At 42.9% G+C, this 18186-nt stretch overlaps 2 protein-coding genes across 5 annotated transcripts in view; both read right to left on the reverse strand.

Moving 5' to 3' along the window:
• Nucleotides 1-1247: 1247 nt before the first annotated feature.
• Nucleotides 1248-10733, reverse strand: JPT2 (Jupiter microtubule associated homolog 2). The gene is made up of 5 exons (XM_068699165.1): nucleotides 10582-10733; nucleotides 6887-7035; nucleotides 6379-6521; nucleotides 4434-4479; nucleotides 1248-3706 (listed from the first exon to the last, which is right to left on the reverse strand). Exons 1-5 carry the CDS (start codon nucleotides 10623-10625, stop codon nucleotides 3522-3524), a joined length of 567 nt encoding a protein of 188 aa, XP_068555266.1. The 5' UTR covers nucleotides 10626-10733; the 3' UTR covers nucleotides 1248-3521.
• Nucleotides 10734-12411: 1678 nt separating this feature from the next.
• CRAMP1 (cramped chromatin regulator homolog 1) overlaps nucleotides 12412-18186 on the reverse strand; it is a 43293-nt gene continuing 37518 nt past the window's right edge. For 3 of the 4 annotated variants that reach the window (XM_068699442.1, XM_068699441.1, XM_068699440.1), the window contains exon 21: nucleotides 12412-17152. In XM_068699442.1, coding sequence (XP_068555543.1) covers nucleotides 16988-17152 — 165 coding nt within the window. In that variant the 3' untranslated portion in view covers nucleotides 12412-16987. The remainder of the gene's footprint in view (nucleotides 17153-18186) is intronic. The other variant, XR_011101661.1, reaches the window with a different exon arrangement.

Genomic DNA, 18186 nt, shown 5'->3' on the forward strand with positions numbered 1-18186 from the left:
ATAGAGAGGACAATCTTCCTTATCGAGAGCAAAAACTATGCTTTTGTTTATCAAAGGTTATACTATCAGGACACTAAGGACACTATCAGACAATGCTTGCTTAAAACAGAGTGCATAGAAGTCAGTCTTAACAGTGGAAAATATGCACTAATCTGGATTAACCATTTTCACAGGGGATTAGCAGGGATTACACAATGCAGCTGACTGTTTGTTAGAATATCATCTTGTACTGTACAGGCATGGTGATGTATTTAGGAACTAAGCAGCAATGCCTAGAATTGTTTTCTCTACTTTGACACTACTTGTCAAAACATGCGAGTAATCCTTTAACCACTTCCCAAGCTTAGCAAAACAGATACCTTAATTTTTCTTCCAAAAATAAGCCAGTAACCTGGATAACATTCTACAGTGTTTAAACTTCAAATTCCCAATTAGGGACAAAGCAATGACAACGTGTAGCTGCAAAGTGAAACTATAGGATTGTCTACAATACAAAGACAATCCCTCGTTACCAATGCGATAGGTATCAAGGACATTCACAGGTTCTCACACTCAGCAGATGCTATCCAAAGCATTGTGCATGCTTGAGAGAGAAGTTCTTAACCACAAGCAGCAAAACTCCCAGTGCAGAATAGAATGACTAGAGGCAAGTGATAGGTGAGAGGCTCTGTAGGGTATCACAGTCTGTAACTTATGGCATAGACTCATCAGACTTAAAACGAGCTGGCTGAGAGGACAGAACATCCAACTCACCAGGAACTGGAGGTATAGGTAGCTCCATTCCGCTGGCAGAGATAATATGACATAAGAGGAGAGTTCTACTCTTTGGAATTGTAGAAGTGGGGATACAATTTCTCCACATGAAGAACATCCCTGCTTAAGGGGAGCTATGTTATCCTACAAAACATTTAAATATTGAGAACGTGTGAATATTCAAGCCTATTTACAGTATTGTTGAAGAGCACAACAGCATTCCTGCATCACACAGAATGTGGAATGTTACCCACAGAAATGCAGTGATCTGAACAGCCCACCCCTGCTGCTGTCCCTTAACTCCCAAGATGTGCTTTCTCACAAGCAACCTCAGGTAGGATGTCACATCTCCAAAGATTACTCTCCACTACAAAAGGCCTGGAAATATTTGTGTTATTTCTCCAGTTTCAGATAACAAAATTCAGTGTTATCTACACTGAACTAGACCACCCATTAATTTATTTAAAAGAGCAAACATCTACAGCACACAGTGATGTAGCAAAATACAGAGGTTTATTGAGAAGTGCATGATTAATCATCTGATTTCCAGTCCCCTTCCGTGGCAGAGAAATGTTACCAGATTTACTTGATGAACTGAAAACAGTTTAAATTCCAAAGAAAAGAAAAAAAACACAAAAATGAACAAAATAAACACAGTTTAACCAATTTAAGGCCTTGTTGGAAGCTTGTTTAAAAGATAGGCACTGTAGCCAATGCACTAAAAGATGCCAAGCCTAAGCTCAGTATCCGAGACAGTATCAATTACACCAGACCTTTCAATGAAGAAAGCAACTTCTGGCTGACTTTTCTACCTGGTAACCTCTTAAAAGCCTGTAAAATAGTACAATAAGATACTGAAGCAGAAGTATCAGACTCAACCAGACGCAAGACAGCACAGACTCTATAAAAGCTGCTAGGAAATACACATTTAGAAGTAACACAAATTGAATACAGGGTTGAACTTTTTGAAGTTAGAATTCCTGCATTGTTCTTCTGGGAGGGCAAAATAACAGCGAGTCCCAAATTTATCTGAGAGGTACAAAGGCATTGTAATTCCTGCTTTCCATGATTATTTCTACCCTTAGCACTTCCCATACATTTCATTTTCACAATCTGAAAAGGCAACTAAGTCTTCAAGCAGTCATCCACCACTTCTGACGTATACAGAACAGTCTAATAAGCACCGTTATGACAGAGTTTTTAGCACCGGACCCAGAGACAGTCCCCTCTAAACAGCAGCAGTTTTCAGGGAACCTGGGCTAGTACAGCAGTGGATATACACAGATAAGGCCACTTGTTCTTTGGTGTACCTGAACAACTCCTGTTTTGAATGTCAGATTTAAAAATCACTACTAAATTCACTGAGCCATCTAAGCAACTAATGTTAGCATTCAATTACCAGAACTCTGAACATGAAAGTTAATTCAGAGAATCAATGATATGAGCTACCCTCCCCAACATATGCTTCTGCAAAAGAAAGAAAAGCACATCTTCCACATATGATTTAAGATAGCCAGCATGATGAAAAGGTTTGTATTGCTAAAGTCTTTGTTTCTCCAACTATGATAGTCTACAGTATGTCTCAAAACAACTACAACTGTGGTGTGGGGAGAATCCAAGTAGCTTTTCCCCCTTACCAACAGAAATCTGTGTCAGTCAAAGGCAAATCTAAGGCTGACCAAAGACAAGAGAATTCACTAACAGAGTCAGCACAGACAAATAAACAAAAAAATGCACTGTGGTAAAGACAACAAAACAGTCCTGGTTTCCGCAGTGTACAAAGTAAAAAAAATGTTGCAGAAACTAAGGCATTTCTATACAGGTTGGGTTACCAAAGCTGGCTGGCTAGACATCTCAGTATATTTTCTACATTCACTGCACATCTTAAGTCGTTTCTCCTCAAAGAACACCATGAGGAGATTGTTTGTACCAACATCTTTTCCAGGAAGCGTGCAAGCACTCAACCGAGATGCTTTTAAAGTCTTCTAGAATCACCTACACAAACCAGCACATTGGACTGGTATTACCATTCATCAAGAGCTAGTCAGAGTAATCAGCAGATTACTGAAGGCAGCAGAAATGCCTGAACATTCTGAGGAGGGGAACACTAAGACACTTATTAACATTGATGATTTATGAGAGTATAAAAGACTTTCAGCATGATTTGTCTTTGTATCCACAAACGTGGTGTTCAGCAAGAAAGAAGAAAAAGAGAACCAAAGACTACAGACACTCAAGAACACAGTAGCACTAGTTGTTCCAGTTGAACGTATTTACATTAAAGTGACTGCAGGTCAACTCATACTGTGAATCTGTGTCCTGTTGCCTAGAGAAAAGCACAGCCTACCTGCCGTGTTTCAGAATATTCCAGATGTGACCTCTGGGTCCCTACCCATTCACAATGTTTTACATGTTGACTGTATGGAAAAGCCTGACTCCACAGGAATGTCCTGAGCCACTGGCAAGCTAAGAACCTAAGGGCCTGATGAAGTCACTACAAAGTAGCACTGCTCTTTCACAAAGTTACACTAATGTCCCCCTCTGCCACCCACCCAGGCAGGCAGTCCATACTCATGTCTTCTGCAGGGCACCTTTACCCTCCCCAGCCCTCCCTCCCCAAATCATCAGGTTTCCTTTGCACACACTTTGGCATAACCCTCATCCATCTGCCTAAGAACCTATCCACAAACAATAGTCCATAAACTGACCTCACAACCACAGACAAGACTTTCTGTGCAGACTCCGTTAGTGAAAGCGAACAGATGACCCTAATAGAACGCAATGCTGGATTTTCCACCCGGGGGATTGAGAACTTTGTTGTGAGATCGTGGCCTTGGCCCTAATCTGGGCTCATGATTGTCTATCTTGGGTTCCGGCTCCTTGCATCGCTCCTCTTTGCCCAGATCTTTTTTCTCACCACCATCTTCCAGCTGTGGTTTGTTGTTTTCTGCAGCTGAACAATAAGAAAAAAGGATTAGACCAACTAGCAGACTGTAGTGAACAAAACTTTTTTGCACACATCATCTTGACTAGGCTGCATTTTTTCCCCATGCCTCCCATCCACAGTACACTAAGGATATAGTTTATACCTATTCATTCTTTCCTGAAAGAAACAGGTACTGAAGAAGAATTTCACTTTTGTAACAACTCCTTTCTTGCTTCAGCAATCTTTCTAAGGCAGACATGTAGGCCTAGCAATGTACCTTTGGAATTACTTTGGCAGTGTCAGACAATTAAGAGATCCACCAATCAATCCTTTCATACTGCTTGAAAGCAGTGCTCCCATCATTCTTTGACAGTAATTAGCAGAGTAATAACACATTTTGTCAGTTACTTGCAACTAGAGAAGGCCAAGACTACACACTTGAAGGAAGCAATCTGACAGATACATATGGAATCTCTGTATATATAGAAAAACATCCTACCTACAGTATCAAGCAAAGCAGATATGCAAGCTATATACACATTATCAAGGCTTGTGCATGGGGTGCTCTCCTCAGTAAGAGGAAGAGAACAATTTCCATGAAGTTACGTGATTCAGTTTCTGACTAAGAGAAGGAAAACCTCTGTTATATAATGCTGAACTTCAGCTTTAGTCTTCTGTTTTTAAGAGGAAAGCATAAGAAACTGTTCATCAGATCATGTCTTCCCAAGAACAGCAGAGAGTTTCTGTTGCTGACCTTCTGGCTTCTTCGGTGTTTCATCTTCTTTCAAGACAATGTGATCCTGCAATGAAACCAAAAAACTGTCTCAGTATATCACCATTCTCAAACAGTAACTCTGTCACAAGATCTTTTAGAAGTTTTTCCTTTATTTCTTATCAAAGTTCATACATTTATTATGGTAAAAGCCAACAGCTGCAGACACTCTTTTGCACTCTTCAGCCCTTCATCCCCTTTCACCACTTCATAATCCCAAAAGAGCTTCTAGAGTTTAGTTCTACTAGTGGACTCCTACATTACATTCAGGTGCACATCCCAGACAATTCATTGAAACAGATGAACACACTATGCTAATTCATTACATACTTAAAGCTTTACCTGTGATAAGCAGTTCAGTCCAAAGGCACGGAATTACCATTCTTGACAAGTACATGATACCATCCAGGAGAAGTTAAGACAACTTAGAGCAGCTAGCACACAAGCAGCCCTTCAGCACCCAAACTGACATTTGGCAATTACTGTTGTAGGTGAGTAGCAATAGTGACCCAAACAGCGAGGTAATTCACAAAGCTTTTTAAATCACTTTCCCAATAATGTTAATTGTCAGAAATACAAAACAATAATTCAGAAAAGCTTCCATGTTTTCCCCACCCACAAAATTCAACTTACAGTAATTGTTGCAAATATGCTACCCCCTTTCCATCCCTGTATTTCCCACAACTATAATGCTCAAGTTAAATTCAGAGGAGTTTCCAGAGTTCTGTCCTCCCTTTAGTCAGGAAATCACAGGAATTAAAATTTTACATTAAAATAGAAAAAAAGACCAGCCCCATAAAGGCGTACAGAGGAACAAAACAAAGCCCTTTGCTACTCCGACAGTGCTACTCCCAACAAAACCTAGCTTCCACAGCCTTCCCTCCCCTCCCTTTTCTTATGACTCAACCCCTCCAAATAAACTTAGGAACATGCATAAAAATCTAGGCAAAAGCCCACTACCTGCACCTTCAAATTTAGGAAGGAAAATTGAAAAAAAAAAATAGTTAAATTTGTGCAATCTTTCCTTCTTAAGGTTCCAAGAAATTTGAGACTAATGCTCTTCAGCATAAAGAGTGTCAGCTGCATTTCATAGGATGCTAGGTTTCCCTGGTACCTCGCATGTGAAAAACACTGCCAACATGGCAATTATTACTTTAACAGTAGCTACTTAGCATAAGGCAACAGTTGTAAATCCAAATACAGGGATTTTGAACAGACAAATCAACTCAATGTAACTGGGAACGTTCCCTCCTTTTTTTTTCCAAAGCCAGATTTGGTCACAGCTTTCCACCTTGTACACATCCCAGCTTGAAGACCAACAAATGATACCCGATACAGTAAGATACACTTGTCTGGCACCACAAAATCCATCACATGCTAGACCTGAAACTCAAAGTTGATTATCAGTGTTGATCACTGAAGCTTAATCATCTCCTGCTAAAGTTCTTTCATGTTGAACGTTAATGCATATATTTAAAAGAGGTGAAGACAACAGCAAGGTCACAGGACGATTTTGACTGTAGCTCACTGGTGTACACTGGCTTTCCAGAGTGGGTGTCAACATCACCTCTGCCAAACTGCAGAATATAGAGAAATCTTCTACCCATTTTAAAATACCTCTTGGCTGTGTGCCCAGAACTCCATCTGTACCTCACTTATAAGATGACCAAAGGATTCAAAAGCATTTAAAAAAATACACATCTGCAGTGTAATTAAAAGTTTTACCAGAAACTACAGGGCATAACGAGAATTAATATACCAAAGTTGATAATCTATGAAGAGATTTCAGGAATAACTGCCTAATTTGAGATTACCCCATTCATAATTTAGGTTTGTCATTTAAAAAAATGCAAGCATTGCTGTGTTGGTAACAAGACTATAAGATGACTCACTGAGCTTCTCGACTCAGTGAAAAATGTGCAAATACCTTAGGCTTGTTTGGGTGTGCTCGCACAACATTGGTAGATACTGGAGACCCAAAGATATCACTTGTCTTCCCACCAGGTGGATTCATACGCGGACGAGGCTGAGCAGTACCAGAATCCTCAAAAATACCACTTTCTTTTCCCCCTGAAAGGCAATTGTTACATTTTTTTCCAGATGACTTAGACTTACATTATATCAAAAAAATTGCAAGAATTCAGACTTCTAGACCTCTGCTATCTAGAGATATCTTGCCTGAAGATAATGGTTGAAATCCCTTGTTACAAGAACTCAGAGTCTCAGATTCACAGCTGTACTCATTGCAGCTAACTGATGATAGAATTCTAGAACAGAAGCAGCTTCATCATTTCCTAGGCCCCAATTTTACTAAATGTACTCATTTGGTAAAGACACATAATATAAAAAGATAAATATTGTACAATAGTAACGTGAAACCACTTCTGCTTTGCAATTCAGAGCCCAAACATGCTGCAAGAAGAGACTGCACTTACCTGGAGGATTTGTTCTTTTGGGAAAATTCTGTGGTTCTTCTGATGCTCCAAAGATATTGGATGCCATCCGATGTGGCCTGCTGGAAGAAGAAACTTCTTCTGTACTCCCGAAGAGATTACTAGACCCTCCTCCAGGAGGCTTCAATACCCTACAACACAGAACAAGAGAAGCAAGAGATGGAAGCGTGTTCAAAACATACAACGTTCAACATATTTAATGCCCCCTTCACATTTCCCCTTCTATGTTATGATTGACTATGCTGATTTGAACTTACTTCAGGTAGATCTGTTAAGTCTGTGAAGCATCTGCTTTTGAGAAGATGCCCTAATAAAATATTCTCAAAACATTACCAGCCTCCTAGTCAGTCAACTTGATTGTTATCTGCTATTATTTGGAATGGTCCCAACAGGGCTACCAGAAGGAAGGTCTATGCTATCTGTGGTCTTCTGGACAACACAAAAATACTTATGTCTCTGGTATTTTAAAAATAACCACTGCAGTGTCAGTCTATGTTAAATTACATATATTGATTTTGCATCTGACATAAGTCAAACATATCAACTTTTAAGTAAAATCAGGTATTTCCTAGCTACTAAGTATTTGCTAGTTTCAACTATCTGTTATCATACCAGATGCTGGAGAGTTTAGAATGGAAATCAAAGAGTGAGAAGCTGAATTTTTAGTTGCCAAGATGCACAACCATTAAGATTAGAGCTCTGTACCACACATATATCAAACAGATCCTATTAAAAACTGGAGATTACAACAGAATTAGACCAACTTCTTGAAAACCTACTAAAAGTCATGCTTGCCATCAAGTAGTAAGTCTCCAGTCAATACCTATGCCTTGTTAACAGATTTAAATCCTCTCCTGAAAAGGAATTGAACCATTACCGGAGAGTAGTGTAAATAGAATTAATTGGAGAACTCACAGAAAAAGCATGGCAAAGCAATGAACGTGTAGGTATCAAAAACAACCTTCACAGTCGTAGCTACCTGACCAGTTACCTGAAATCTCAGCAGCTGAGCAATACAGTAGCTGAATTACACCTCTTCTAACCTGAAAACCTGATCTGGAACCTAAGCTCACCTTTCCTCTAATACAATGAGAACAATTATAACTTATAATTGTTTCCAAGTCTTGATTGTTCTATTAGAAAACTTAATAAAACATGAAAATAAATCCAAAATGAAGTGTTAGTCTTATGCTGTCCTCCTATTTTTATCACACACAGCATACATCCTAAAAAACCCTACTCCTGCAATAAGCAAGCTGGAGGAATTGTTTGAGGTGCTCACGAGGCCCTTTCAAGTCAGCACAAGCAGCGTCCCTTTCTCCTAGCATCACCCAGAAAAAATGTTGGAACCCCACAGCCATTAAGTGGATTTCCCTCCTCGATTTCTAAAGCTTCCAATTACTAGCGTCCTTCCAATTATTCCATAACAAAATAAACATTCAAGCAACAGCAACACCAAGTCCATAGAACTCTAAATAATGCCAAGCCATTCACAGGAACTGCCAAAAATAACCCAGAAGTATAGCAACAAACTCTTCCCACTTCTGGTTTCACAGACGTGACAGGGTTTTGCACTCCCCACTTTAGCCAGAAACCAGGAGAAAACGAAGTTGTTTTGTTTCTGCACAGACTCTAGGGCAGCGCTGGCCTCCTCATACTTCCAAGTTCCACTTGCTTCTAGATCAGAGTGAGACAGTCAGGTCCCACAGGAACACATCCAGGCAGGTTTTGAATGTCTCCCAAAAAGGAGACTTCACAACCCCCTGGGCCTGCTCCAGCGCTCTGTCACCCTCACCGAGAAGAAGTTTCTTCCCATATTTAAGCGGAACCTCCCACGTTCCAGCTTGCACCCACTGCCCCGTGTCCTATCATTAGATGCCACTGAGACGAGCCTGGCTCCTGACACTTGCCCTTTACATATTTATAAACATTAACGAGGTCTCCCCTCGGTCTCCTCTTCTCCAAGTTGAACAGACCCAGGGAGGAGCGATCCAGGGAGGTGCTCCACTCCCTTAATCATCCTCGTGGCTCAGCGCTGGACTCTCTCAAGCAGACAAATCCAACATACACTTTATAGTCATTTTAGTTTATATTTCTATACCAGTTTATACAGCAATACTTTTTGTGCCTCACAGCTAGAGAATTTGGATCTTTTCTCTTTCAAGGGTAGAGGAGCAGACAAGAAGCTGTGGTGTTTTTTTCTCTTCTCTTTTAAACAGTAATAATAAAACTTATTCTGTGCAATTTAAATCTGCCCCTTCCCACCCAACAGACCAGAACTGTCAATTCATCTCAAACAGCTAAATTAGGAACCTACCCTGTAAGTTTAGAAGCCTCTACAAATTGCTTTGTTCTCTCCTGGCAGGCTTGAAGAATTTTAATTAGGTTTTGTGGTCTTTTTTTGCTACACTCAAACACCCCTGAATTTGAATTTCCTTCCCTAATTAAACCTCTCTGGCAACCTCTGGCAGGGGTGCCAAGACTCAACCATTACTTCAAGACACTGACTAAATAAATATTTCTATATAAAAGATCGATCTACAATTATATACAACTGAAAGCAGAACAATGAATTCCTGCCTTTCGGAGAGCTCTAACGAAGGTGGAAGAGGACAGTTGCTTTGTCCATCAGAGACCCTCGCTGGGCTAACCAGCAGAAGGGCAACCAGAAAGCAGGCACTGAGGTTTGGAACACCAACAGAGCCCCAAAAGTTGCAGGCCAGCTTCTGCTTTTAGATCAGTACAAATTCCCTGCTGATAAAATACCTCCCTCATCTCATAAGCAAGCAGCAAGCTTTGTTCAGTCAGTCCTCCTACTGAGCTGAAAGCCCTGCAGTATTTTGTAATAGCACTGATGGGGAGACGCGCGTTATATTGTTGTATTTCCGAAGCGGCTACCAGTTATGACAACATTTAATGTTTTCAGCTCCACAGAGTAGCTGTGAAACTGCTCGTACACTCGATAAATTGAGGGTACACAAAAAGCAAGGCATTTGTATAGCCTACATCAGCAGGATGGTGAGAGCAATCTGCCCTGCTTTGTCCTCAAAGCAACAACTCTTAAACATGCAATTTGGTTTTATTTTAAGACTTTTAAAGAATACAAAACTTTATTATGAAGGTTTAACAACAATAAAACCAGGCAGTTTCTCGCAGCAAACAGCAGCGGGCCAGCAGTGCTTGCTACATCACCGTGCACTGCCCTGGATGGCCGAACACCACCAGCTCTTCGTTCGAGGAACGAGCAGAGTGCGCTTTGGGAAGAAAACACCCCTTAAAGCCCTGCCACGGCTTAACAGCAGAACAAAGGCGAACCCAAACCCCCCCCGGCTGCCGGCCGCTTCCTTCCCCCGGCCGGCTTTACCCGCCCCAGCCCCGCGGCCTCACCCGGCGGCCCCGCCAGGGGAAGGCGATTTTTAAGCCGCTTCCGCGGGTCGGTGCCGGACCCGGTGAGAGCGCCCGGGGCCCGCCCAGCTCCCTCCTCACGGCCAGGGATGGAGCCGGGCCCCGCTGCAGCCCGGCCGCCCCCCGTGAGGCGAGGCCCGGCGGGGCCCCCCCCGCCCTCAGCGCCGCGCCTCAGGCCGCCCCCAGCCCCTCCCGGCCCCGAACAAAGCCCCGCCGGGGACCCCCCTCCACCACCCGGCCCCTGCCGGCTCCCCCCTCTCCGCCGCCCCCACCTGGAGCTGGGTTTGGCAGCGTCGGTCTCGGGGCCCTGGAACATGGCAGCAGCCGGGCTCGCAGCGCTGCGCCGCGCCTCACCGGGGAGCAGGTAGAGCCGGCCGCCCCGCCCCCGCCCCCTCCCCGCCCTGCCATTGGTTGCTGCGGCTGCCCATCACGCGGATCCGCCTATCGGACGCGGCTCTCCCCCTCGGGGTCCCGCCTGTCCGGTCAGCCTCGCGGCGGGAGGGAAGATTGAAAAGGGCCCGCGCCGGCGCTCGTCCTGGCTTTGCTCCCATTGGAGGAGCTGCACGTCCGTCAAGGGGAAGCGGCAGAGGGATTGGCTGGGAGGAAGGAAGGGCGGGGAGAGCGGGGGGAGGAGGCTTAAAAGGGCGGAGGGCGGCGGCCGGCCCTGGGCGCGGCTGCTGCGCGTGGCGGGGCCGCGGGGTCCCCGTGCCCGGGGCGCGTGAGGGGAGCGCTGCTTGGGGGGGCAGGTCCTTCCCCCTGGGAATCGGGGAGGGACCCACAGGGACCGAGTCCAGCTCCCGGCACCTCACAGCTCTGCCCAAAATTCAGACCGTGGGACTGGGAGCAGGGTCCCAACGGTGCCGTGACTGCGGCCCGGGGGAGCCTGTTCCAGGGTGCGGCCACCTCTCGGTGAGGAACCTCTTCCTCATGGCCAGCCTGAACCTCCCTGCCTCAGCTCGACACCATTCCCTCGGGTCCTAGCACTGGTGATTAAGGAGAACAGATCGGCGCCTGCCCCTCCACTGCCCCTCATGAGGAAGCTGTAGGTCGCCGTGAGGTCCCCCCTCAGCCTCCTCTTCTCCAGGCTGAACAGGCCCAGTGCCCTCAGCCGCTCCTCATCCATCTTCCCCTCTAGGCCCTTCACCGTCTTCGTCACCCTCCTCTGGACGCTCTCCAACAGTTCAAAGTCCTTTTTGTGCTGTGGTGCCCAGAACTGCACACAGTGCTCGAGGTGAGGCCGCACCAGCACAGAGCAGAGCGGGACAATCCCTCCCCTCAACCGATCAGCAATTCCGTGCTTAATCAATGCACAATTACCTAAAGCTGCCCTTGGATGGTGCAGACCAAATGCTGAAACACGCACAAAAGAAAGAATCAGATCAATTAGTAACACAACTCAGGATAATTCAGGTTGAAAGGAACTGCAGGAGGTTGCTAACCCAACCATCGTCCCCAAGCAGGCTGAGGGAGCTCTGCCATCAGGCCGTTTCCTCAGGGCTGCATTCACTTGTCTTGAGCTCTGCAGACAGACACTGCGCACACCTCTCTGGGCAGGCTGCTCCCCTGCCTGGCCTCAGGGTGGAAACTTCTTGCTGTAGAGATTATACAAACACAATGGCATAAAGTTGTTATTGCAGCTAAGCTCCTGCTTATCCGCAGTCATGACGAGGTGCTGGGGTGTGGCTGCGTGGATAGGGGGAAATCAGGACGATAGGCAGCTCCTTTTGCTTTTTTTCCCCGCTTGTTATTGGTGACCACTGTCAAACATAGGAGATTCAGGATGGAGAGCCCTCTGCTTTGACTCATTGTGTTCACAGTTAGGGGATGCTATGGGGAACGGCAGCTGGAAGGCATAAAAAAGAACTACACAACCCCAAAATCAAAACTTTCTCTCACCCCAGTGAAAATCATGACAATTTGGGGATGAGAGATGATGGAAATTATGGCATTGAGTTCACTGGAACCAGAATTTCACCTTGAAAAACTCAGCATTATGGACACACTTTTATCCCCAGGATTCTAATGGGGTCATTACTACGGACATGGAAATTAAATGGAAGATTTGATAGGATATGAACTGCAAATAACACACTGGACATGAGTTAGACCAAGTATTAGTATGTATTTATGCACAAGAATAAAAACAGCTTTACAAGTTGAATTGGAAATTTAAACAGAGGAAGTTTAACAGCTTTTGTATATTATATTAAATAACCAAAACACCTTTTTCCAAAATTGGTAAAGAATAAATAATATAATTTACAATATGGTACAAAAAATAATCAGTAAGGACAGGCATTCTGCTTTATACATACACTATATAGGTATATTTATAATCTATAAAACAAATTCACATCTCAAACAAGCCAGAAACCTTAGATGATATGGCTTAACTATTATTAAAAGAAACAGCATTAAATTTTGCTGCCAGAACCATAAGCTCTAAAGCAGTTATCATGTTTCAATAATTAATGATAACTTATTGCCGTAGTGCTTGCCAAGGTTTCACTTAGTTAACATTTACAAATTGCTGTCAAATTAAGAGATTCAAAGGTTTGAAAAGTTTTTTTTTCTTTAAAAAAAAAAACATCAACAAAAAAGTGCAGTACTTTTCTCATAAATTCATCCAAAGTCTGAGTGTAAAGAACAAAATGCAACTTAATTTCCACTCTGGGACCTGTGGAGTCAGTAAATTAGATGTTTTTATAAGTGTAGATTTCATCCAAGCTATTTAATTCAATTTAGAAACATAAAGAAGGGTGTCAAGGAAAGGCTTAGCAATGCCATATTAAAAACAATCATCATTCCTATGCTTAATAGATTTAGTGATAAAGGATAAAATGAATTGTGTGGCTAATCAGGATGCAACCCCCAGAAGAAAACCCACTATTAATGTGCACACAGGTAGATCTAATTCTTAGGATGTAGTACTGCTTTTCACCCAGACTATTATGACAAGAAATACTGAATTTTCTGCCACTCACCTTGCTGAACTACTCCGAACTTCCTTATTGTACACACAGCTGCTAAACCAACATGGGGCAAGCCATTCAGAAGTTTACAAATAAAACCAGCAGAAACTAAAGCCTTAGAGCAAATAATACTAGAACTGGAGGTTCTTAGTGTCCATTTGTCCTCTCCAACTGCCTTACAGTGTCTCAGGCAGCTATTAAGCTACCGAAGTTACACTTAACTTTAAAAAAAAAAAAAAAAACTGCCCAAATTTCAGTGTAGCTTGCTTGAATGTTTGCTTAGGATAAGCTGACGTTACAAACATGAATCCTCTTACTTCTGCTGGGGAAGCTGAAAAAATTAAACTTGAAACAAATTTTGGGTTTTCCCAATCTACGTGTGTGGGTGTATACGCATGCACAAACAGATGTCCATACACACATCCACCCACCAATTTTTCCCTTAGCAGTCCTAGGCACAAATTGTTAACAATAAGTATGTAAAGCACATCCACAGAGAATCTCGTACTGGTGGAGTTAGATGTGTGTTTAAATGAGTTTTCATGTAGTAAGGGTAACAAATTCTGCATCAATTCAGTTATCACAACGATCTAAGTTATTTTCAAGTTTTTCCCTGATAAAACCTCCTTGTCCTGAAAATGCAGTTTGCAGAACATTACACTTCTGGAATCAGAAACCAAATATGGAAGGCAGGACTGTTTCGGAGCTTCAAGTCTCAAAAGACAGGACCACACTAAGAGGATTTGGTGCAAGAAAAGATGTCAAACTGTTTCATAATCAGAACTTTTAAGAGGCTGATGCTAAACACGTTTCTAACCACAGCGTTGATGCTGAACTGACTTCTGTCATTTCCACTTTGTTATTACTTGGTGGTTCCAAGTCTACTTGCAATGGTTCAGCATATTAAAATTTTTTGATCTCGTGGCATCAGTAAGAACAGCCACTATGCTGACATTCATTCTGCATTATTATTATTCCCCTCTGGCCACTGAATGGGCTGAGAAGGGGCAACCTGACAGCTCCCTGTATCGGATGGCAGAAACTCTACACAGACCTTGATGAAATGCTCTGCCATATGGTGCAGCAACACCGGAACTTACTGCAGGCAATCTAAAAGTCAAAATTAGTGTGGCATCCACTTAACTGCTGTCATGGGTAGAAATATTTGTCAAGCTACCTAAATACATCAGAGACCATCAAGCTGGTCTTTCAGTATTTTAAAGTTTAAGAATGAGCTCAGATTTTTTGTTTATAATACAGTACTTCATACTAGAATACATCACACCCTCCTGCATGTCCTGTAATCCATAGCCACAGCTACATGAGGAGTCCTCTACTTCTGTCCTGCAAGTCTGAAGGATTCGGAGGTACAGCATATAGGATAACCAGCATTACTTATGTAAGAAGCCAAAACTGATAGGAGACACTCTGAGAAAGACTGAATCAAAACATGTAAAACTGGGAAGTTTTAGGGTGAGTGACTCTCGAGATTAATGGACATCCTCTCCACACCAAGGGTGAATGCTCAGAATCACATACTCCTCAGCATTCATTCTTCTGACATCATTCAACTTTTTATGTTCCAGGTTAACATGATTTCCTGATAACTGCATCACCAAACAACACTCTGTAAGGATAACGAAAGAGAAATAATGACCAAAGGACTTAACATCCCATGTGACATGGACAGAATAGAAAGTTAGCCCACAGGTACAAAACTCTTTGTTTTTCTAGTCATGACTGTCTTCTTGCTAGTACTAAAAGCCTGACTCCCAGTTGGGAACAGCTGTTCATACTAATGCTGTTTTACGTAGGTCTGTGGTTCCTATATCAGAGAATGTAGCAACCTTTTACGTGGGGTCCTGGAATGTCATACAAATCTCAGTACTTCTTGATTGACATTAGTGAAGTTGCTCTGGGCCACACAAAAGGTGCATCAGAAAACTTGTGACATTTTCTTTAAATGACAACGAGCATAAGGCAAACCATGTAGCAGTAAAACAAAACCTTCCTAAGCAGGGTAAAGTGACTGGGAAAACAGCAAATCCAATCAGTGCATCATGAGCAAGGTTACAAGCAGAAACTCCCAGTCAAATGCCTTGTAAAAGCATCTAAAGGCAGGCAGAATTCCATCCACCAAGTATAGTGCAAGTTGGGAAAATGAACCCCTGATAATAGAGATGGAGTTTTATTATTTATTAATAATATAAAGTTGAGGTTTATACAGGGCTATGCCCTTGGAGGATAAGTTCAGAGCAACTTAAAAGAGCCAAGGGACATCCTCTCAATGGAGAAGCAGACAAGTGCTTAAAAAAAGGGGCACAGTAAAGGTATTCTCTCTCAGGACTGGTAGGAAAGGAAATAGGAAAAGTCTCCTGAGTCATAAAGGCAGAACTGAAGGAAAACCAGCTGTAATTTTAGATTCCTTTCAAACAACTGGAATCAGATCTGTGTCTTTCAGATATTAAAACACTACCATTAAATGCATAGGGATTTAGCAGAGGGGGATCCAGATCCATTAGTGCCTGGGAGTGACTATAGTGAAAAACGATGCCCTGAGGTACTACAGAGTACCTGGAATTCATAGAACAAGGAGGAAACAAGGACGGACCAAGGGGTTAAACGAGGACTTGACACCCCTCCTCTTCATGACACAAGACAGATAGACAGATTTCAACAACTTTAGCATTAAAATATTATTTGTATCTATAGATTACAATATTTTTTTCCTATTTCCTCTCCTGGGAAAATTCTCAGGTATTGTGGTGGTTTTTTTTTTGAGAAAGATGGCAATATATACAGGTTTCCAGCACAGCCAAGACTACTAATGATAAAGCTTTCATAGTGATTCCAATAAGTTGTTTTGCAGTTTCTCCTGACTTGAAAAGCAACCATTCTTCAGGGAACGCAGGAGAGCACTCTCCCGCTCATGGAATGAACTGTGCAATGTGGTGAAGAATCTCAAAGGTGGAAAATACGAGTGCAGTCAGAAGGATGATTGTGACATTTGATGGGGTTTAAAAATAGAGGACACTCCCTAGGGATCCACACAATCTGGGAGTAGGGTGAAGCAGAGCTCTCCTACAAAACAAAAAAGCAGGTATATGCCCCTGCTGGAACGGTCAAACAAACCATAGCCAAAGAAACAGAATGGTCTATAGAAATGAAGCATCACAGAGTTGCAGCGTCTTTGAAGAGAGTGCAACAAACTTCAGTTTGACTGATTTCATAAAAAGAGTGCCAACTAGGACATGTCAAGATGCAAAACAGTTTCCATACCTACCCGCACCCTTCATCCTCCACAACTTCAATGTGGATTCCAAATCATGGCATTTCGAGTACTTTGCAAAAACAACTCATGTAGGGGAGCTTCTGGCAATACCTGCTTGAGCTTCTTGCCTAGGCCGTTCCAAAGTACAAGTTCAGGACTGTCCTGTAAGCTTGCCATCTTACATCACCGATGCAGGGGACGCACCATTCCTATAATAATACTCCATGTTTTGTTGTTCCCGGTATATTGCACATTCCAGGACCTGCAAGTACTTCTTCAGACCTTGAAGACAACGCTTCTCTTTTAGAAAGAAGTGCACAAGACAGGGACAACTGAGCCTCAGCTGCTTCTCTGCAATCGGCCCTTGCCATGAACCAGCACTGCAAGCTCCAAATTAAGCTAAACAGTCTACACCAGCCTGCTGGTATCAACCACTCACTGCGAGAGATCCCCAATGGGGGGCCCACCACCTCCTCCATCAAACAGAATTTCCCTGCGGGTTGGCTCAGGTATCGACAGTTCCTGGGCAAGGTCATTAAAACGAGATATGTAATCTATGCTGTTCTCATTCATCATGCAAGCCAGCTGGGAATCCACCACCTAGAAGAGAAAAAAGTGCTACACGTCAGTGGAAATTTCATAGAGTTGTTTGAGTTGTAAGGGGGGGTTTGTGATCATCTTGTCCAACCCTCCAGCTCATCAAGGTCAACAAGAATAGGTTGCCTTGTTGTCCAGTTGGTTTCTGAGCATCTCCACAGATGGAGACTCCACAACCTCTCTGGGCAACCTGTTCCAGTGTTTTATCACTCACACAATAAAAAAGTTCCTAGAAACACATGAAATAGAATTTCATGTGTTTCAATTTTTGCCTGCCACCTCTCGTCCTTCACTCCCAGCCTCCTCATGTGAAGGGAGCACTTTATCTCACTTGATCTGAGTAAGAGAATAGCTCTTACCTGTGGCTAAATGGAAGCCTCTCAAATAAATAAATAAATAAATAAATAAATAAATCTGAATGGACCTTACCTAAATATCCTTAATTCAGCATTAAAGTACACTAGTTGTTATGCAAAAACTTTATAGACATTGCATTCTATGCAATATCTGCATTTGTAAATAAAGCTTGACTCTGCAGGACATTTAATAAAATGCCTTTCAAATTTCTCCCATCATTAAAGCTATTTTAAAAGGATACTCTAAATACACCTAACGCAAACCCACATCTGCCACAACAACAACAAAACACTACAGCTGCTCTGGTGTGCTTAAAATTGCAGCTGAACCCATTTTTCTCTGAAGGCAGTTTGTTAGATCAGAGGCTGCAGGGTCACTTCAAGCCTACACAGACAGATCATCATACATGCCCTGCACGAACACACACACAAACGTGTGCATGCCACTCAACAGCTTCTCACAAGTTAGCAGAATGTCTGAATTTATACCAAGAAGACAGACCAGCTTCCTCGGGCTTTACCTCCACTAGTCTTGAAAAGTTCTTAAGATGGAGACTGCACAACCTCTCTGGGCAACCTGCTTCACCACCCGTTTCCCCTCAAGGTGAAGAGGTTTTCCTTTCCAGGCTCTGTCATCAGAACCTCTCGGTTCAGTTTTTGCCTGTTCCTGCTACTGTTCCT

The sequence above is a fragment of the Anas acuta genome, chromosome 15, assembly GCF_963932015.1.
Source record: "Anas acuta chromosome 15, bAnaAcu1.1, whole genome shotgun sequence".
NCBI lineage: Eukaryota > Metazoa > Chordata > Aves > Anseriformes > Anatidae > Anas > Anas acuta.